General features: G+C 36.4%; 1 protein-coding gene across 7 annotated transcripts in view; it reads right to left on the bottom strand.

Moving 5' to 3' along the window:
• Positions 1–22,989, bottom strand: part of PTPRM (protein tyrosine phosphatase receptor type M) — a 922,867-nt gene that overhangs the window by 701,452 nt on the left and 198,426 nt on the right. For all 7 annotated transcript variants that reach the window (XM_078153517.1, XM_078153511.1, XM_078153512.1 and 4 more), the window contains one exon: positions 6,583–6,702. In XM_078153517.1, coding sequence (XP_078009643.1) covers positions 6,583–6,702 — 120 coding nt within the window. The remainder of the gene's footprint in view (positions 1–6,582; positions 6,703–22,989) is intronic.

Below are 22,989 nucleotides of genomic sequence, written 5' to 3'. Positions count from 1 at the left end.
TTGTGATTATTTTTATGGCAGTCTCTCTGTAAATACTTGTTTGACTTCATTTGATCCTCACCATAACCTTAGGAAGTAGGGGCTATTATAAATCTCATTTTACTGTGGAGGAAATGAGGCAGAGATTAAGTGACTAGCCTGGGTTCACAGAGCTAGTGAGTGTCTGAGGTCAAATTTTAACTCAGCTCTTCCTGATTCCAGGCCCAGTACTCTATCCACTGTACTACCTAACTGCCCCAAGACATCAGAATTCTTTTGCTTCACAAAACTCTCCATGATTTGCCCCATTTAATGACTTACTCCTCTGTCTGGCATCATCTCAAGATACATGGTTTCACTTCTTCTCTATGTTTAAAGTGGGAAACCATGCAGAGAAATGCGTTTTTATGTGATGCAATCTATGAAATCATTCTCTCTTCAACCCATTTTGTATATTCTTTAGCATATACAGTAAAGAAATAATGTTCACTATTCAAATACACTGAGCAGCTGAATTATATAACTGCTGTAATTCTTTCAGTTTCCAATCAACTTGAACTGGACCGTCAAACAAATTCAGTGTAAAACATCTGTTTATTATTAAGCATAAGCTATTCAAACTAGAAGATATACATCATAGTAGCTTACAGTCTTCTTGTTTGTGGCTAACTACTAAGGACCAACACATACAAATATGACGGCCTTGACCTTTGATAACTATTGTGGATTAAAACACATACTGTGTTTTTGCCATTGAATTTATTTGAAATATTAGATATTTCCATCAATTCATTCACTGATGCACACTGCCTGATATTAGCAATGCCACATACATTAAAATTCTGCTGTTGACATGGGATCACTGGATTCAACATACTTGTTTTTGTCTCACATTAAAATGTTGCTACATTTAGCACTTTACGGCTAAAGCCAAGAATTCCCTCCACAAACCACTGATATGAAATGTTTTCTTCATTATTATCTCAAGTTGTTTTTCTAAAATTTGCAGCTTGGTAACTGCTGACGGTCTATAACTTAAGACCAATTTTTTAAAAATGTACCTCATAACTCACTGTTTAAAGCTAACTACAAGCCTACAAGCTAATTAACATCCTCACAAAGGTAGTCTGAGAATGAATGAAATGGGTAAAAAGTATGTTAAGTGTTTATGTTACATCTGGATGTCAGGTAGCAATTTCCTTAGGGACAAGACAGATGAGGCAACTAAGGAAAATAGAAGCTCTATTTTTCAAACTCTAATGTCTGGAGAAGTCAAGAATCAACTAAAATGATCCCCGAGTTTTATATCCCAGCAATTCATTTCTGTAAACAACCTCTTAGATATCATTCAGGGTCAACTGTGCAAACATTCTTGTCTTGAAATACTAACTATACTCAGCCAGGGGTTAGGCTGAGAAATGACCTCACATCCCACTGCCTCCTAAAAATCATCATAAAGTGGCATGTGAATAGTAGAGACCTCTTAATATGGGAAAAGCATTAACATATTGATGCACGTACCTGATAAAAGAACTTCAATTACCTTAGCTGTCAATCCATCATTTTTTCTAAAAATGAAATTTGCTACAAACAAATGTATTTTGTCATTTTTCTATATTTATGGACCATCAAAACAAACATGCAAATGCCCATTCCATCACAGGTGACCCATTTTCTTGGCACTAAATAAGTTGCTGCCACTACCCAAAGACGGCCTCTTATGAAAGGGGCACAACACACTTTCTAAGCCCACTCATCATTCTCTACTACTGTTGTTATTCCTAGGATACATAGAGGAAATAAAAATAGAAAGTGACATGAATTATAAAATGCTTTTTAAAAAAAGGAACATCTATCTTTCAGATCCACTAACAGAATTAAATTTTCACAACGCAATCACCAACATTTCTTATTTCCCTACAATACCTCCACCCATTCCTACATTACAATCAATTAGAAATAGCAGTACTTGAAAGAGAAAGATAAAATGTCAATTTTATGAGAGGTAAATGGCCATACCCATCAACTACTAAGTATATTGTTCACACTAGAGCTAAGCTTGACATGTTATGGATTTTCCTTGCATAATTTCTCCTTCAGTACAAAACAAAACCATTTATTTCTTATACTTTAGATAGGACTTTTATCGAACAATATCTTAAGTAAATATATGATATTTACCAAACTGGAATAGTTAGGCTAAAATGAGACTAATAAATGGGAAGTTAGTGAAATAATAATATATTTCATCTGTGCCAGATACCATGGATCTACTTACATGAGAGTAAATTTCTTAATCCATAGTGATGAAGATTAAGCAAGAGATAGTGTGCTGTTAATACACAGGAAGCATTAGACTATGGCAACAGCCATGAATGTAATATTCTCCCCAGAATTCATCATCAAGGAACTGTGCTCCAAGTGAGCATTTTCATTCTTAGAGTATAAGGTAAGGAAATTTTCCCTTAGGCAAGAGAAAAAGCTACTAGCAATCCACTGAAACAGGCTATCCACTTATAAAGGCAATGAATAATCAGCTTTGGCACATTTCCACTAACTGAAAAGTTACTGTTCACAGGACTAGCTGAGAAAAAAAAATCTACCAATAGTATAAATAGCAGTTTAAAATAGGACTTTTTAAATGGCATGTAGTATTTATGCAACCCTAAATATGTATTTCCAGAACATAACGTAACAGCTTCACAGTAGTTATCAAGTCAGCTTGCACACAGCTCCAGACTGTATTTAACTTTTTAAAAATGTAGTTAAAAATAGCTTTGCTAATGCAGATGGAGAAAAAAATTTCCTACACATTAAAATGCTGTTATTACAAGAAATTTAAAATAAGTTGAGAAGCTAAAATTCTACTTACCACTTTGATGTTTAAACGTATCTTGTCACACATAAATAAAAATAATAGATAATTACTCAATAGTGCCTAAAATTTTTGGTTTCAAACAATAATAAAGGCAATATTTTTAGGATAGATGACAGTTTTTCAACTCCCAGAGCAAGAACCCTGTGGCGTGATTTTTTCCCCCCAACTAAAATCTTCTTAGGGACCCTTTTTGAGATTATCTAAGGAACCAGTGTCACTTCTCAAAGCAAACAGTAAAAATAAAAATTACTTAAGGAATAGTTTATAGATTACATTTAAATTTCAACACAAAGACTCCAAGTCACATCTTTACTTAAATCTCAAGATTTCAAGTTTTTGTGCTCGGGGAAACCTCAACTCCTAATGCACAAGAGCCAAACACTTCAGAATGCAAACATAAAATAGCGTTGACTAATTCCATTACACATTTATAACAATAATGACAACTCCTCACATTTATATAATGCTTTGAAAAGTACAAGACTCTCCCCTCATACGTATTCTATGAGGTCACTAGTGTAAATAGGATGGGTTAACAAGTGTGTATACCATGGGACCTCAAGCGGCCCTCACTGCAGCACAGTAATGATCTCATCCATGTCTGAGTGACTATCACCTTTCCATAGAAGGAATTACTCTTCTTTCCCATCAAGTCCCCCAAAGTGCCCATTTACTTTCCCCAGATGATTCCAGCCAACATTTTACCAAGAAGAGGAAGTCCATCTAATGTGAATCCCCTCGACTCTAAACTTTTACTCCTCTCAGTCATCTCCTTCTTCCCTTTTGAGATTTCAAAAGAAATATTCTCCCTTGCAGAATCAAAAACCATTTCACCTGGTATCCAAGATCCCATATCTTCAAATCTCCTCTGAGAAATTACCCCTTCCCTTGTACATGCATCTCCAATCGCCCTCTCTCCACATGCCTTCCCCTCCATCTACAGACATGCTCAGATATCCCCTATTTTCAACACCATAATAAAAACCAAAAATCCTTACCTTAATGCCTTCACCATCAAACTTAAGAAGATCAGTATATGAACACTAATTACACATCTTACTATACACTCACTCTTTGACTCATTACAATCTGGCTTCAGTCCCTACCACATTATTGAAAAAGCCTTTTCCATATTCTTATTGGTATTTCCAATAGTATTTTGGTTTAGCATGTATTGGCCTTGACACTTTTGCAGCATGTTATAATGGTAGTCTTCAGCCTACCCCCTCCTTTTTGATATGCTCTCTTCTCTTAACTCTTATGGTTAACCTATTTCTTTAGCCATTATTTTTTCTGTATATTGTGCTAGCTTAATACCCTTATCTCACCTCAAGGTTCTGTCTTTGGCCTTTATCTCTTCCAATATTCCCTCACTTGGTGACCTCATTTGCCTCCATGACTTTACTTATTATCTCTATGTAGATGAGTCAAATTAATATCTCCACTTCAAACTACTCATTAAGTGTTCCAATCGTGAATTTCCAACTCTGCCTAGATATCTCCATATGTATCTCTCAGTCAGGACCTCAGTAATCCCTTTCTGACTTAGCATTTCTTTCATCATATGTTCTTAATCAATTGCCATGCCCTATTAATAATATCTCTACAATCCCCTCAACCCTCCCAATTCTTTATGCTCATACTGTGACAACATTAGTCCAAGTCCTCATCTCTTCAAGCCTAGACTGTCAAACAGTCTCTTAACCAGCAGATGTTTCTCCATTACCTCTCTTCCCTCTCTAGTCTGTCTTTCACAATAAAACTAGATCCAAGGCCATCCACTGCATCCCAGGCCATCAACAGTTGTCCTGACTTTAATCTTGCCACTGGACTTTGTTGACTCGAAGAGAGAGTGAGGCTTTTGACTTTGCTCAACTATGTCTCACTTGAATCCAATTCATGTTCAAGTCACCCCATGTTGTCACTGGTCCTTTTTAAAGATGAGGGATGAACAACACAATGCAGAAGTAATTGTCCTATGCATTGCTTTGATGCTACCACTCTATTCAAAGCCACTAGTAGTTATCAACTGTCTATCCAAAAAAATATGAACCCCTGATCCTGGCATTCTATAACTTGATTCCAACATACCTTCTGATCTCCTTTCACAATACACTCTTTCAGATACTCCATGTTCTAGTCAGACTGTACTAGTCTATGTCTCCTAGTCTCATTCTGCTCTATTTCATCTCATTATTTTCTCATTCCATCCCTGTCTGGAATGGTTCTTTCCCTTCATTTTGGTCTTTTCCCATTCCTTTTCCACTGTCCAACTCAAATGGCACCTCCTATCCTGATTCCCAAAGCCAGAGTTATGTTTTCCATGCCAAATAACCCATAGAGCTTTGCAAGAACCTCTCATTCTTCTTGATTTCATTTACCATTTTATCAGAACTATAAGTCTAAAAATGCCTTTCCTTAATATTCTATTATAAGTCCTTTGGGAGCAGAGTTTATATTATATCTTTGCATCTTTTGCATAGAGAGCATAGTAAACATTTGATAAATGTTTGTCGAACTGATCTGTTAAAGTAGGTAATTCCAAAGACTTTGTCATTAGCTTTTTATCTCTTCTCTTTCTTAGTACAATAACATTAATTCTCCAACATTTCAATGATCATCTCTATGTAAATGGTCCCCAAATACATATTTCCTTTTCCACCTTTTCTCATAAACTGCACATCTGTATTTCTAAGTATCTACAGAACATTTCTCCTCAGATTTTCCATTAATACTGCAGAAGTCAACATGTGCAAAACAAAATGTTTATCATCTACCCCAAACCTGTTCTTTGTTCTGGCTTCATTATTTCTAACAGAGGTACCAATCCAGTCACTCATGCTTTGATACTAAGCAGTATCTTTGGTTTGTTGATTTATTTGGTTTTCCCTCTTTCCCTCACCTTTCGTATGAAACTTATTACCAAATCTAAGTTTTTTGTTCGTTGTTTTTTTTACCTCTGCAATTTCTCTCACGCCAATCCTCAAAATGTTTTCCCTACTGTCACTGTCTTATCTAGGCCTACATTACCACCTGTCTTTGGATTACTGCAATAGCTTCCTAACAAGTAGCCAGTCCCACTCCTATTCTCTTACTTTTCACATTGCTACCAGATTAATATGTCTCATGCACAGTTTAGATCATGTCACACCTTTGCTCAAAAGAAAGAGAAAAATAATCAATGAATGCTTCAAAAAGGGGTAAAAACCAAAACTGAAAAATAAAGTCACTACCAAAAGAATGACATCAACAGTTAGTTTACTTTCACAGTGCTTTGCAAAGATGTCATCTTATCTTCATAATATCCCCATGATTATCATCCCCATTTCACAAACACAAAGAAAATTTAAGTCATATCCACAAAGCATATTTCTTTCTCCTCATGTGCTATCTAACTACCCTTATCAAAACTGATACCAACATTGCTTCTATAACGCTGTGCCTTTCCTAACTAGTATCTTTCCTATAAGTGAATGCAGCTCTATTTCAAAGATAATAGGGATAATCTTCAAACAGGAAGAATAAGGAGTTAATAAATCTAATGTCATAAAAAGGAACTATGGTCTGTTCCATTTTTATCAGTTGACCAGTACCATCCATATCTCACATCTATTTTCCAAAGCTGTCATTCATTCAACAAATATCTATACTAAATAGATCTAGAGAGTAGAGAGATATCAACATCTATCCTCTCATTAAAGAAAAAATCAAAGTTTATAACAAACCTGATGGCATCCATGGATCAGAAGGCTTTGTCAAGGTGTTCACCCATTCCCAATCAAAGTCATCGTCCTTACCCTGGCTGTATCCACACGTGGCAAATGGTTCATCAAATGAGCAACCACCTGAAAATTTAAAAAATAAAAAGCATTAGAAGATAGAAGATAGAACTTCCCCAATATAAAGAGAGGGAATTATAGATTCTTAAACCACCAACTTGATGCTAAACTGAATTTGCTTTGGTCTCTGGTCACAAATTATGGGCTTCAACCCTTCTACACCTGTGATTTTTTTTAAAAAAGCAGCTGTAAACTTGTTCCTATCCCCTTTAAAATGTTTTCTCATGAAGAGAAACTGGGATGGGAATGTGCCAATTGCAATTAAGACCTTTTTTAAAAAAGCAGATGTAAAACTGGCATTTCCCCAGGTTTACAGAATTGAGAAGCGACCATGATGTTGAATTTATAAACTGACATCGTCCCCATAAATTTTCTAAGATGTTTCAATGCAAGAAAACGACTGCAGCCTGTCCAAACCAAATTAAATAATTCAGGGAAATGCTCTCAGCAGGTATGTCATGGTCAGTGTAGGGCAATAATGTAGGGTAATATGTTGGTTCTTTATAACTAACTGGCCCATATTTGTATTCAGAGAAACATTTTCGGGAAAATGATCCTCAATCTGTTACTGAAAAAGCTTTCACATCAAATATTCAGGGACCTGATATTTCAAAATCAAAATAAATTATTATAAATGTATACTTATAAACATAACCAATTAATAATTTATGGCTAGAAACCGTCTTATGAGTAAGGGTAGAAATAAGGTAAAAAAAAGAAAAAAGAAAAAAAGAAATAAGGTAAAAATGTGCTTAAGCCTAGCTCTAAATATGTAACTATGGTAGTACCTAAAAGGCAAAGAGAATTTTTTTAAAATACTAGTACATATAGGACAACTCAAATATTTCAGCTTCCCTGAAACTGTTCACATTTATGAGGTCAACTCCCTGATTCTCACATCTTCTCAACTACATTCTTACCTACTTTAATATGCATGGGACCTATAATTTTGGGGGGAGGGGGAACTCATTCTTCCAAGGAAGATTATCATCCACCTTTAACAGGGGTTCTTTACTCTTTTTGTGTCATGGATCTCTTTGGCAATGTGGTTAAAGTCTACAGATGCCTTCTCAGAATAATGTTTTAATTGTAGGAAATAAAAAAACACCAAATTGCAAAGGAAACCAATTGTACTGAAATAGTTATAAAATATTTCAAAAGTATCTTTATGGAATTCAGATTAAAAAGCTTTGGTCTATAACTGACAGTGTTATATAGTTGGTTCAGGGAAATTAAGCAATTGACCATGATCTCACAACTGAGGAATGGGTATTATTTGAACCCAGGTCTTCCTAACTTGAGACTATAGTATGACTCAATGGAAAGAGAACTGGAATATGGAATCCAAAGACCACGGTTCTAATCTGGCCTCTGACCTTTACGACCTGCCTGACCTTAGGCAGGTCACTTATTGTGTAGGTACCTATTTCCTCATCTGCAAAGAAAGAGGGTTGTGCTACATGGCTTCTAAGATGCCTTCAAGGTCTAGAATTATGATCTTATAATCCTGACAATAAGGTCACAAATTCTCTTGCAACTCAGTTTCTTCATTTGGAAAACGTTCTTAGTATAAATAGTCCTACTTAGTACTATTAAGTAATTTAGTAATACTCCAAGAACAACAGTCTATCCACTATGCTATGTTGCCTTTCATGTGTTCTATCTATTAAGGATTATTAGCAATTCAGTGAACTAAGCTTGAATAACCACAAAGAAAACAATACCCACATAATATGTATGTCTCTGTATTCCTTGTATTAACTATTGTGTTTGTTTGACTGCTTTAAAGCTCGGGTCATGAAATGAAACACTAGCTTTAAATTTTCTTTTCATGTTTCAAATATCACATGGATACCTTTATAGTAACAGCAATATTTTTTTTAAACAACTTTGAGCGAAAAAGTCATTTTGACTATTATAAATACCCAAATTAACTACAAAGGACATATGAAGGAAGACACTATCTGCATCCAGAGAAAGAACTGATAAACAGAAGGGAAAAAAAGGAAAGAAAGAAAAGAATAAAAAGAAATTTATACAATAACATTATTATATATTTAAAAGGAACAGCAAGTTGTACATAATAGATTTACAGTTTCATGCACAATCATCTTTTTATCATGTTATGTCATGGAAATGCATGCTTTATTCCATAAATTAAAAATGAAATAAATTACCATTCTTTTTAAAAAGAGATAAACAGAATCATGGAATCTTAGAGGTGGAAGAGACTTTTACAGTTATTTGTTTCCTTGTCAACGCAGGACTTCCCCGCCACTTCTATAATATCCCAACCGGAATGTTATTTAGACTCTACTTGAATACTCTTAAGGATGGGAAGGTCACTATTTTATGAAGCAACCTGTTTCAATGACCTATATCTATAATTGTTAGAAATTCGCTCCCTGGAGTAGACCAAAACCTGCCATCTAAAATTCTGCTCTTTAGATCCAGTTCTACCCTCTGGAGATGTGTGGTATAAGTTGACTTCTTTCACACAACCATCTTCTAGGTATTTAAAAACAGCTAAAATAACCCTCTATGAATTATCTGTCTCAAGCTACACATCCCTGATTTCTTCATTCTTCCTCTAATGATGTCTCCCCAGGATGATTTCATTCCTGTATGTAGGTGCTCTCTAATTTTTCAATGGCATTCTTAAAACAGGGCACCCAAAGCAAAACAAACTATTTAAGAAAGCACATGTTCAGCACACAGGATAGCCAGACAAAAGGAAGCAACAAAGTTTGGCAGAATGAGACACGACAGGCTTTCAAATAAGAGGATGAGTTCAAATCTCATTTCTGATGGTTACTACCTTGAGCAAGTCACTTAAATTCCCTGGGTCTCATTTGCCTCATCTACAAAACGAAAAGGATCAACCCAGGATCCACTTTAGATTTAACCTATGAGCCTCTTAATCTCCCTTGATCTATATACTATAACTCTGTTACGGCAACCAGAAATCACTTTAGCTTTTTTTAGCAGTTCTATGACGCAACATGTCCATAATGAACATATGGTCAGCTAAAAACTCTGAAATTTTTCATCTTTCTGGTTTATAAAAATTTCTTTGGATCCTAATTGTGGCTCTGTATACCTCCCAACTTTGTGCCATCCTCAGATCTGATAAGCTTGCCTTAGTCTTCATCTGAATCATTGACAAAAATGTTAACCGAGGCAGGGCCAAGGACAAATGCAAGCAATTTCATACTGTTTTAAACTGTGTTCCATAGCTTGGCAGCTTTATCTTTTTCATTAGCTCAAGGCATGTCAGTGAAATTAGCACCACTGGACACTAGTAGTCTGTTACACTTTCAATAGTACTAGTCTCAATTAAACATCCCACTGGGAACTGAAAACTCATTAAAGAAGATATACCACTAAATTCAATATTTCACCCTGACAACCTGAGGCAATTTATTTCTCTCTCTCACTCAAAGTCTAACAAGTAAAGTGCTAAGTTTGTTTACAGCAGATAAAATTCAACCTCTCTCCATTTATTACTGGTGAAAATGTTAGAAAAAGTATCAAAACATTGATTAGAAACTTGTCCTAACGTTTGCATGACATGATTTCTTTGAAGAAAGCATCCTTACTGTTTCAGGTAGAGCCCAAAACAGAAGTGGTCTAGACTCTGAATGTTCAACAAGGAAATTATTTCCATGGACATAGGACAGGAAGGGTCCCTGTGACGGAAAAAGCACTTTGATAGAAATTCTTGGTGCAAGAGTAAGCCATAGGAAACCAAAGGTCAACTTGAGGACTGCTAAAAATTTGGTTTACAAAATCACTGCTGCTGACAGAGATAGGTGTGCATGGGCTAACAGGGAACTCAGGAAGACTAATAAAGTTCAGGAGCAACCATACAATTCTCCCATTACACAAAGGTGTTTTTATCACTTGAAAAGTAACATAAAAAGCATGAGATGGTTCTTTCTGGACTCCACTCTGGGCACAGGGCTACTAGAAAAAGGAAGAATCTATGAATTTCATATTGCTCTGGGATATTTTCCTCCCTACACAGATCAATTTTCCAAGTTGCCTTCATCTAACAGATCAGGAATGGAAGAGATAGCAAAAGATGATTTAGTACTTGAGGAAAAAAGCCTTTATAGCACTAGGATAGTCAAATAAGAAAGGGGCTGGGTTTTTTTCACTTTTTAAGCCTTTTTTTGAATAAGAATCTTCCATTACTTTTTTGAAGTTCATTTTATGAATTAGGACAAAAATTCTTTACCATTTTTTTTGTCATGTGTTCCTTTGGAAGTCTAGTGATGCTTATGGATGGACCTCTTTTAATAATAATGCTTTTTTAAAAATAATAATGCTTTTTAATGCATATAATACAAAGGATTAGAAAGAAAACCAAATATATTGAAATACAATTTTCAAAATATTTTGTTTTTCATTTTTAATGAAGATTTTTAAAATTTTTATATTTTAAGTTTATGGACCCCAGTAAAGAACCCCTAGACTAGAGGATCTGTCTGAATGTAGTTCAGAAGGAATTTTATTCAAATGTTTGAGGGGGTACATCCGAAGAGAAAATATGATGAATAAGTAGGTTCGTCCAGTAGACGTATGAACAAAGGAGAAACTAGGCAGGAAACAAAAGACCATTCACAAGGCATAGATTCTTTTACTTTATTTCTTTCATTATTTTTTATTTATTGCTTTAGCTTAATGAGATAATATGCATGGATAGGAACAGGCAAAGAACTGAACAAGCTTCCCCCTTAAATCTTTCTCTCATCTACCTGTTCTCCTACTATACTACAGTAAAATTCCTCTATAAAACCAGAAATTAAATTAATAGATGACAGAGCTTTGCTTCTATGAGGGCATGGTGTTATTTCACCAAGATATAGTTGACCAAGATACAGTGGGATGTTACTCAAAATGCTGCCAAAAATTAGGGAGAAAACCACTATTATAATTACCTAGAATTATACTACCTCTTCCTTCTCATAGCTTGGGAGGGAACACGTAGTAAGAGGGAAAAATAACAGTTCTTGGACAAAACAAGGTTTCAGGATTATCCATGTCTTCTTATATACACTACTCCCTTCCATGTAATCTATGGTCCAGCCAAACCAGTCTTCTTGACATTAGTTACACACGTAACAGAATTTCCCATCTCTATGCTACTGCACTGGAATACATGGAATTCTTTTTCTCCTTATCTCTACATCTTGGACTTTTAGGTTTCCTTTAGGCCTCAGCTCAATGGCCTCTTCCTTCAGGAAGCCTTTCCTAGCAATCCCAGTTGCCAGTACTTTCCTCTCTAAGGTTAGCTTTCATCTATTCTGTAGGAAGACCTATCGGTTGCTCCTGACACTGTTAACCACCCTCTCCTACTGGATATTCTCTCTTCTCTGGGCTTCCATGACACTACTCTCTCCTGGTTCACCCATACCTATCAGACCACTCCTTCTTTGTCTCCTTTGCTGGTTCATCATCCATACATCATACCCCCTAATTTTAGCCATTCCCCAAGTTTCTGTCCTGAGCTTTTCTCTTCTCCCTCTATATTATTTCAGAAAGCTCATCAGCTCTTATGAATTTAACTGTTAGCCCTATCCAGATGACTCTCAGCTCTACATATTAAATCCTAGTCTCTTCCCCAAGCTTTAGTCTTGGATCAAAAATTGCTTAGAGGACATTCCAGAGTGTATGTCCCAGAGATATTTAAAATACAACATTAGTAAAGCTAAATTCATTACTTTCCCCCTAAACTCTTCCATATTTCTGTTGAAAGCATCATTATCCTTTTAGGGTCTTTGGTTTGTGATCTCACCATTATCTTCCATTTCTCTCTCTCCTTTAATTCAAATGGTTGTCAGAATCTTGCCATTTTCATCTCTCTAATATCTCAAATCCAACTCTTTCCTTAAATGTAGTTCTGACCACATGACTCCTATTCAACCAACTCCAGTGACTTCCTATAACCTCTAAGATTAAATATAAACTCCTTTGTTTAGCTTTTAATGCCCTACACAACCTCCTCCAACCTATTTTATTGGCCTCACTGGACGTTGCTTCCCCTCCCACTCTCTGTGATCTAGCCAAATTGTCCTTTTTCTGCATTCATGACTTCGCATTTCCTGTCTCTGGGCCTTTGCAATAGATGTCCCCCATCCCTGGAATGAACTGACAACACACCTCTCATAAAGTTGCTCTTCCTTTAAGATGAACATTTTCCACACGAATTCTTTCTGCCCTCCCTCTCAACTGCTAACGACCTCCCATACCAAGTTGCTTTGTAGTTAATTACTTTATGTGTACACATATATTTAGGAACTTAATATTTATGCTACATATATTGCATGTGTACTTGTTGTCTCTCTTATTAGGAAATAGGCCTTTTGTATGTATGGAATGTTTCATTCTTTGGGCACTTGTATAACCAGTGCCTGGAACATGGAAGTTGCTTAATAAATTCCTGCTGACTACCATTCAATGCTCCCATAGATTTAATTTCCATGTCTATGCTAATGATGATCAAATCTGCCTATCCTGGACCAACCTCTCTGGTGAACTCCAGTCTCTCACCTCCAAATGCCTTTTAGACATCTTGAACTGGATACCATAGACATCTTAAACTCAACATGTCCAAAATCAAATTCACTATCTTTCCCCCTAAATCCTTGCCCCCTCCCCCTACCTCCCAACTTCCCTATTTTTCTCAAGAGCAACAATATCCTCTCAGTCCTTCAGGCTTTCAACCTAGGAGTCATCCTAGACTCCTAACAATCTCTGTCAAGACTTACTGATTTCACTTTTGCAACATCCCTCAAATACATCCCCTTCTCTCCTCTGACGCTGTCACCACTGTAATGCAGACCCTCATCACCTCATGCCTGGACCATTTGCTTAGTCTCCTGGTGGGTCTACCTGTCTCAAGTCTCTTTCCAGTCCAATCTATCCTCCATTCAGCCACCAAAGTGATATTCCTAAAGCATTGGTCCAATCATATAGGCAACTGTATATATAATTGATATATATGATATATTATATATATGTTATATTAGATACATATATACACACACATATATATATATATATCTATATCTCCAATATATATATATATATCTCCAATATATATAAGCAAATCAATAACCTTCTGTGGTTCCCAATTGCCTCTAGGATTCAATAAAAACTTTCATATTTGTTACTCAAAGCTCCTCCCTCCACATACCTTTTAAGTCTTCCTTCACATTATCCCCCACCATATAATTTCCAGTCCTTGGCTGTTCCACAAAGAAGATACTTCACCTCTTAGCTCTAGGCATTTACTCTCTCTATCCCCCATAATGGGAATGTTCTTACTCCTCATCTTTGCCTATTGTATCCCCTGGTTTCAAGTCCCAACTAAAATTCCATCTTCTACAGGAAACCTTCTCCAACTCCACTTAATTCTAGTACCTTCCCTCTGTTAGTGATGTCCTGTTTATTCTATATACAGCTTGTTTGTACATATTTGTTAGCTTGTTGTATCTCCTCATTAGGTTGTGAGCTCCTTGAGAGTAACACTATCTTTTGGCCCATTTTGCATCTTCAATACTTAACACAGTAGCTGACACATTTTTGTTCAGTCATGTCCAGGTTTGAACTCCTGAAGATGAGTCTTCCTTATTCCAAGCTCAATGCTGTACCCAGTGAGCCATCTGGCAAATAGTAGGTACTTAATAAATGTTTATTTATTGACTGAAAAATAATTATTCAACAATTCACATACTGATACATCTTACTATCTTCCTCATCTCAAGAACACCGTGAGCTCATTAAATTTAAAGATTGTAACAGTGATAAGATAAAAATACTTCATATCACAGGATTGCAGGATCAGAAGTCTACAACTGGAAGGACCTCAAAAGCATACTAGTCCACCCCCTCATTTTACAGACAAGGAAACTGAAGCCCAGGGAGATGTAGTGACTTCCATCTGCCTTTTGCAGTTTAAACTGGCCTGTGTGCACTATTAGTCCTACCTCCTAGTTATAGACATAGGCTTTTTAAAGTAATTTTGTAAAAATAAAACACATTACTCCCTATGAGGCTTTTCTGGAATTTTTTTTTCATCTGTTCTATATACTAAGCGACCTCATTTAAGACAATCTTCACCGAATACAATGGGGAATTAAATGGGTTATTCTGCATATAGAGTAAGATCAAGAAATAGTATTGAAATTCTCTCCCCACCCCATCCAAGAATTAGTGGCACATGTTCCATTTTCCTAAAATACATGAAGTTCAGAAGTTAGGAGGCTATTCATTTGTGACAAACTTTAAATTGTGTATGCATGGCTATCAACCAAGTAATTCAAAGAAAGCTTCAAAAGAAACCTAAAAGAAAGAGGAAATTGTTTGAACTGCCTAAAAAAATCCTCCTTGACAGTAGCCACTGCCTTTGTTTTCTAAATCAAAGTGACATATACATTTAATTGCTTACCACAACAATAAAAATATATAATGCCTGTTAAACTCTGAGTACTTCAGTGATGGTTAGTGAATCAGACACTGAGCATTACTGAAATCCTCTTATACGTAATTTAATCTAGCAAAGCAGTTTTCACACATTACACAGACATTAAAATGTCTGAAACTGTGCCCTATTTAAAAAGTGGTATTTGCAGAAGGATATATTTTCATATAATTTAAAGAAAATAGGTTGCTTTTTTCTCACAGTTTCTGTGCCTTGCTGCACATACTGCATACTTAATTTCGTATCAATTCATTGACTCCAAATTTAAAAGAAGGAAAAAAAAAAGGAATGAGTAGCATCAAAATAATGTCTTATTTTCTTCTTGATCTTATACCCTTTATTTATTTTTCAGGGAAAATAATTGGTCATCCTCCTACTTCCCCAAATATTATAGGTCTACCATGACAGTATTACACCAGAATTAAAAAAAAAATCTTGGGAGCCAGGTACAGTTGGGGACATGCCTGTAATCCCTGCTACTGGAAAAGTTGAGGATGGCGGACTGCTGGAGTTTGGGAGTTCTGAGCTACAGTACATTCAAAGTCAATCAGGTATTTGCACTAAGTTGGTCACCAATATGGCAAGCTCCAGGATTGGGGCAGTGGGAAAGTGAGGGGAGAGAGAAGAAATGAACAAAGCTGCTAAAGCAGGTCATGAACCAGCTCATTTTGGAAGCAAAGCAGACGAAAGCTTTTGTGCCAATCAGCAGTGGAATTGAGTCCATGAGTCTCCATCTGCTGAACTTCCATCCTGAGTGAGATAGGGAGACCCAATCTTCAAAAACAAATAAATGAATGAACAAACAAACAAACAAATAACTCGTGGATTAAAGGGTTCCATACACTGAATTAGAAATGTACTCATCTTCTTATGCAAAGATGCTGTTGGGGAAGCTTGGTGGTGCAAATGGATAGAGTACTGGCCCTGAAGTCAGGAGGACCTGAGTTCAAATCTGACCTGAGACCAAACACTTGACACTTACTAGCTGTGTGACCGTGGGCAAGTCACTTAACCCCAACTGCCAAAAAAAAAAAAAAGCAAAGATGCTGTTGCTGACCAAGTGGCAGTGATAATTCATAATCATAGAATCCCAGGACTAGAAAGGATGGCTAAAGATTATAGGATCATAGACTTAGAGCTATGTCATCTTATCCAACTGATAAGGAAAACTGTTATCCATAGATGTGGATAGAAAACTTACTTCTACCTTCTGCCTCTCTCTACACTCTTCGAGGGAAGCAAGACTTTTATTATTAACAGCATTTATTTGCAGGTAGCATGTCTGGGATTATGGCTACATTCTTTGACCACAAAAGATATTTTTCTCCCTAAAAGAGTCATTGGTCTTCATAGAACATATCAACTGCATTAGCACTATGCTCTAACATACTAAGCTATAAGACCTTGTCATAGTGATTGCATGAGATCACAGAATCTGCAAAGATTAGGCTAGCTAAAGCCAAAATGAATCAACTCACAGTACCATAAATGTCTTAGCCTCTTTGAAAAACACCATCAACTTTATATATGATCTATTCTTAACCTTCAAAGGAGGAATTAAATACTTAAGTGAATTAATTTTATCATCTTCCACTAATCATAAAGGTCAATCTATTCATCCTTCATTAATGACACACACCTCTTGGTTCTCTAGGATACCCAACAACTTTCAATGCAACCATATGGTAGGTAGTCAACCAAGAATAAGTTACTAAAAAAGGAATCCCAGGAGGAAGAAGGATATAACATCTCCCTATCTGCCCTGTCACCTCTTCTTCTGGAAACTAATCAAATCAACACTACTATTGTTATTGGAAAGGGTTGATAATCAACCTCATGCTCCTTATGGCTCCATTCACAATTCCTTAAATAGGAGGAAAAACAGGAGATAAGACCTTGAAGGAAGTCCTCTTTCACGGAGACTTTAAGAGGAAGTACATTCTGGCAATTAGAGTTAGCCTAGGCAAAGGAAGGTTGGGGGAGATGATAATAACATGCAATAAGCTGGAGAGTAACATCGAACAATCCTAGAAAAGTATGTTAGAGCTAGATTATAGAAGACTTTAAACGACGGACTGTATATTTTATCCTAGAGGCAATAGGGAGCCACCGGAACTTTTTAATCAGGGGAGAAACACGTTCAAACTTCATTCCTTTGCCTTATGAACATCAGTTATGCAGTGGTGTGAAGGATGGTTTGGAGAAAGAGGATACTTAAAACTGGGAGACCCATTAGGAAGCTATTGCCAAAGTCCATATGAGAAATCAAAGTCCTGAACTAGGGTTGTGTGAGTGGGGGAAAATTAAGCATTACCTAGGAGTCTTGGAGCATCAGGCAGGGACTAAGGGAAGGAGGAAGAGAAAGCAGGGCAGGAGCTCTTTGAAGATTAAGGAAGGTAAGGGGGGAAGACGACAAGTGGTCGGACAAGTGGGAGATGCTGGAGCAAGAAAGCTGAAGCCTCCCACAAGACCTTCTAAGGTTTAGGGCTTCAGCAGCCTCAACCAAAATAGTCTGTCCTTCCCAAGTAGAACAAGGGGCCATCTTGGTAAAAAGACCATAGTCTATCCACCAAGCTTCTCTTTTATTTGGCAAGCTTTAAAAGAACTAATTGAATTTATTGTCATGATCAAGGGAAGATTAGTTGGCTTAGTAGTATCCCTAGGGAAAGCACCTCTCCCATCCTTCCCCCAGAAACTATCACCACCACCACTCACTATCAACTTCACACATTGTTGCTAAAGTCTGAAATTCCTTTAAAAAGAAAAAAAAATTTCTACTGCAATAAAAGAAAAGAAACTTAAAAACGCATACTTCTGGTTGAGGTTAACTTCTCTGCATGAGTTTCAAAGATGATTTAATCAATTACTGTGGATTACTAGTTTTCTGTTTGGGAAGAGAGTCAAATGAAAATAGCAGGAATAGCATCAGGTCCTATGATGGGGCTGGGGGGAGTTGAGAAGGGTGGGATACAGAAAGAGAATGCTAGAGATGGAAGACTTTACAATTTTACCTAGTTGTGCCTCGTTTACCTTCAACTGGACATGGACAAATAGAAGCTATAAACAAAGATATTTTTGTCACGCAGCTGTCAGTACCAGGAAACTCAGCTCTGAATGATTTATAAGGAAATTTTGTGGAGGGTGTGTGTGTGTGTGTGTGTGTGTGTGTGTGTTTTAATGCAGCCAACTTGAAAGAAATGAGTCCCAGGGGATTCTTTAATCAAGAATGTCAGTTTGTACTAGTCTATATTTGCAGTTTTGAATTTTATTACACAATGTCTAATGTGTGTGTGTACACACTCACGCACATGCATGTGAGCATGCTCATACATGTGCTTGTCTTGACTAAATAAAGACAAGAAGAAAAAGAACTGGCGACTCAATGTCAGAAGGCCTGAGTTCAAGTTTCTGCTTGGGTGTTTATTAGTGAGCAATTATGGGCAAATCACTAATGTCTCTGAGACACAGATTCCTCTTCTATAAAACTGTGATAATACTACCTTCTCTACCTCACAGAGTCCTTATGAGGAAAATTCCCTACTGACTTTAAAATTTTATATAAACATTATTTGTTATCATTATTATTGACATCCTTTTATAGTACGCGATACAGAAATGAGTACAGAATCTACATGAAACAAATTGTTGATTGATTGAAATACTTGCTCTCAAGTAATGGTAACACCCTTATTTCAGAGAAAACAGAAAAAAAATTTCAAAGAGTAAGGTGAAAACACCTTTTCATTCTAACAATGGCCAACCTTCTTGCATCATGTGGCACAGGACCTGATGCCACTGTGGTTATCAATAAGTCACTTTGCTTCACCTGAGACAGCTTCCCCACCCACTATGGTTAGACCACTATTTAGGGTCTGACAAAATAAGCATTAAAAACTCCAACCAACATATGAGTAAATGAGGTATAATAGTCATTAAACTGTAGTTTAGAAAGAAGCACAAGCAATTTTTCAATCGCTACGTTTAAACTCTCCAAAATTGATGTGAAAATTCTTGCTTTGGGAGTAACCCAAGTTTCAGTCAATATCATCTTTTTCCTAGATGTGCTATAAATCTCAGAAAGGTGTTTATCATGGAATTGATGACATGACCTTAGCTGTAGAAGGGCAAGATGTGGGACTGTTATTAATAACTCTCAAAAAAGACACTCATTATATTTTTATGTATTACTGTCATTGGGACCCAGAACCCCAGGGAGAACTGAGCATTTAATTAGGCCAGAAGAAAAAGTTGCCTTGAAAAGTTTCTTATTAACCAAAAATGCAGAAAAATCATAATTCTCCAAAGAAATAAATTCTCTAAGACGTTCCTTCCATTCTCCCACACATATATAAAAACATCAGGATATAAATAGCCCATTTTAAGAAAACACAATATTAAAAAAGTTTTGATTCACAAAACAAATTAGGTAGTTATCTTTCCATACTTTATAAAGGATTCCAGAGCATTTCCCTTAAAATAGTTTAAACATGACTCTAACAAGCACATTAAATTTAAACCCTTTCTAGAAGCATAGAATTTTAGCACCAGATAGGACTTTAGGTATCATATGGCCTATTATTTTCATAACTAATGTGTCCAAACAATTTTGGGTTTGGGTATTAGTGGAACCCTTAAATGATAGTCTCCAGAAGTCTAAAGATTAGGAATTCTACTGATATAAAATGGATATGTAGAGGGGGAAGAATTTTTTAAAACAAAATTAATAATTTATATTTACATATCCCAAACTTAATAAGTATTTGGTATAAATAATCTCATATTAAATGAAGATTAGCAATTGGTCTGTAGTTTATGATCTTCAGGAATTACTTCAAGTACTTTGAACTATGCTCTCAGTCACAGAGCTACCCAAGGCATCTGGATTCAGGACTTCTTTACTCCCTCCAGATTTCTACACACTACAATGTAGTGACAACATCACACTGACTCTGAGAGGGAGATAACTAATAAACTTTTCTCATCAAAACCCTATTTACATCATGAGGAAAACCAGGGCCCCACACATACATACTATATAGAAAAGATTTACCCAGCCTTATTTCACAAATGAAGAAACTAAAATTCACAGAGGTTAATAATTAAGTTGCCCAAATTCACACAGCAAATTAAATGGCAAAGTAAAATCTGGATCTCCTGACTCTTTGCAATACACCATGCCTGTCTGGATGCTTTTAAACGTATATATGCATACTTATATAGTAAAGTAAAATGCATTACATATATAGTTTCTTATTACAACAGGGATTCGTAACCTAGGGTCCTTGAACTTGTTTGCTAGATAGATAGATAGATAGATAGATAGATAGATAGATAGATAGATAGCTCGCTCTATTTTTAAAAATATTTTCCTTCATAAGTATATTTATTTTTTATGCATTTAAAAACATTATTATGAGGAAGGGGTTCACAGGCTTCTTTACTAGATTGCCAAAGGCATCGATGGTATAAAAAAGGTTGAAAATACTTTGACATAGATGAGAGACAGAGGGAGAGGTAGAGACCTAGAGAGACAGACATAAGGAGACAGAGAATAAGAGAAAGATTCAGAAACATATAGTTTCTGACAAAGACACGTTATAAGCTTCCTTGGCATTTTATGCTTCCAAAGAACAGAAACCATTAACACCACCTCTTAAAACCATTTCTCAGGCTTCTAATGGACCAAAGATTAACACAACCAAGTTAGTAGCAGAGGTAGGCAATGATTTGAGATTTATTTCCTAAATGGGAGACACCAGAAGAAAATAAATTCCTAGATTAAGCCTTCAATGATTCCACCTGCCAAAGAGCTCAATCTCCCTACAGCTATAGCTACTCAGTCAATATGACTTTCAAGTAGCCACTGTGTGTAACACGTGACAGAAGGCACTTTTTACAGAAAGACAGCAAAGTGATGGTACTGAATGAACTGATGTTTTCATGAGTCTGCATGGGGACTAGACACCTAAAGCAATCACAATGAACCACTGGGAAAAAAAAATCCCCCAAAGGCAACCTGTGATCAAAGCTCAGAACCTTCCTTCAGAAGTGACACCCAATACCAGCCTGCTGCTGCTACTGACTACTTTACTACAAAGGAAAGGAATATCAAAGCACAGGACCAGGTACTGGGTCTACCTTTCCACACAGCAGGGTAAAAACATTACATAATGTTCTGCAGTAAAATACACCCCCAAAAAGCAGAGGCTGATGAAGACAGAGGGAATGTAAAACTGCTAGGATTCTGTTTGGCTACAGAGCCTATCTTTGTACATGTGATCCTGTACTCTCTTGCCCTCTGTGTCTCAAATGTTCTCCCCCACAAGTCTTGCATTTTCCTCCCTCCAAAAAAAGCTCATGTCTGAAACAACAGGTGAATCACTATAAAGACTCTGCCTTTGCTAGAGAAATCATTATCCTTTTTTCTTATATATTTATTTATAACATTCTTATAAAATTTTGAATTCCAGATTCTCAACCTCCTTCCCACTCCTCCTCCACCCACTGAGAAGCTAAACAATATATCAATTATTCAAGTGAAATCATGCAAAACATATTTCCATATTAGCCATATTGCAAAAACAAAGCCAAAAAAAGCAAGAAAATTATACCTCAATTTGCACTCAGAATTCATCAGCTCTCTCTTTGGAGGTTGATAATATGTTTTCATCATAAGTCCTTTGGCATTGTCTTGGATCATTTTATTGATCAGAGTACCCAAGCCTTTCACAGTTCCTGTGCAAAATAGGAATTGAAAGAATCTACCAATCACCTCCTGAAAGAGATCCTCTAATGAAAACTTGCAGGAGTATTATAGCTAAACTCCAGAGCTCCCAGGTTGAGGAGAAAAATTTCAAGCAGCCACAAAGAAACAATTAAAATATTGTGGAGGAACAGTCAGGATCTCACAAGATTTAGCAACTTCCACATTACAGGAGTGGAAAGCTTGGAATATGATATTCTGGAAGGCAAAGGAGGCACAGTGGACAGAATGTTGTGCCTAGAGTCAGGAAGATCTGAGTTCAACTCAAGCTTAAGACAATTACTAGCTATATGACCCTTGGGCAAGTACTTATCCACTGTTTCAGTTTCCTCATCTATAAAATGGGATAATAATAGCACCTACCACCAAGGGTTTTTATGAGGATCAAATGAAATAATAATTGTAAAATGTTTAGCACAGCACCTGGTACATAGTAAAGACTACATAAATGTTAGTTGTTACTGTTATTATTAATTACTAAATTTCTTCTTATTAGACCTAGTCCAAAGTTTAAAACTGTTGAGAACTTTGTGGAATCTAGCTCTGTCATTCAACATACTATACATTAACCTCATTATCCAACATACAATGTTATAACAAGAATTTGGCAAGCATAAAGCACCTAAGATCCTGGAGGGTAAAGCTTGTTTCATTTTCGTTTTTACCTCCCCAGTGCCTAGCACAATGTCTGACACATAGTTGGCAGCTGATTTATGCTTGCTGACTGACTGGCCAATTTATGTCTTTATACAAGTTACTGATAGGCAGCTAAGTGGCATACTGGAAAGGGCAGTAGGCTTGGAATCAGGAAGATTCATCTTTGTGGATCTGAATCCAGCCTTACTAGTTGTGTGCCCCTGGTCAAGTCACTTAACCCTGTTAGCCCCAGTTTTCTTTTCTGCAAAATGAGCTGGAGAAGGAAATGGAAAACTACTTCAGTATCTTTGCCAAGCAAATCCCAAGTGGGGCCATGAAGAGTCAGACACAATCGAAATGACTGTACAACGAGTCACCAATAAAAATATTCTATAGTAAAAAGGCA

This window comes from Phascolarctos cinereus, unplaced genomic scaffold, assembly GCF_003287225.1.
Source record: "Phascolarctos cinereus isolate Bilbo 61053 unplaced genomic scaffold, phaCin_HiC Scaffold_4;HRSCAF=312, whole genome shotgun sequence".
In the NCBI taxonomy this organism is placed as follows: domain Eukaryota; kingdom Metazoa; phylum Chordata; class Mammalia; order Diprotodontia; family Phascolarctidae; genus Phascolarctos; species Phascolarctos cinereus.
The sequence above is the reverse complement of the archived record's forward strand: the minus strand, read 5'-3'. Positions and strand labels throughout refer to the sequence as shown.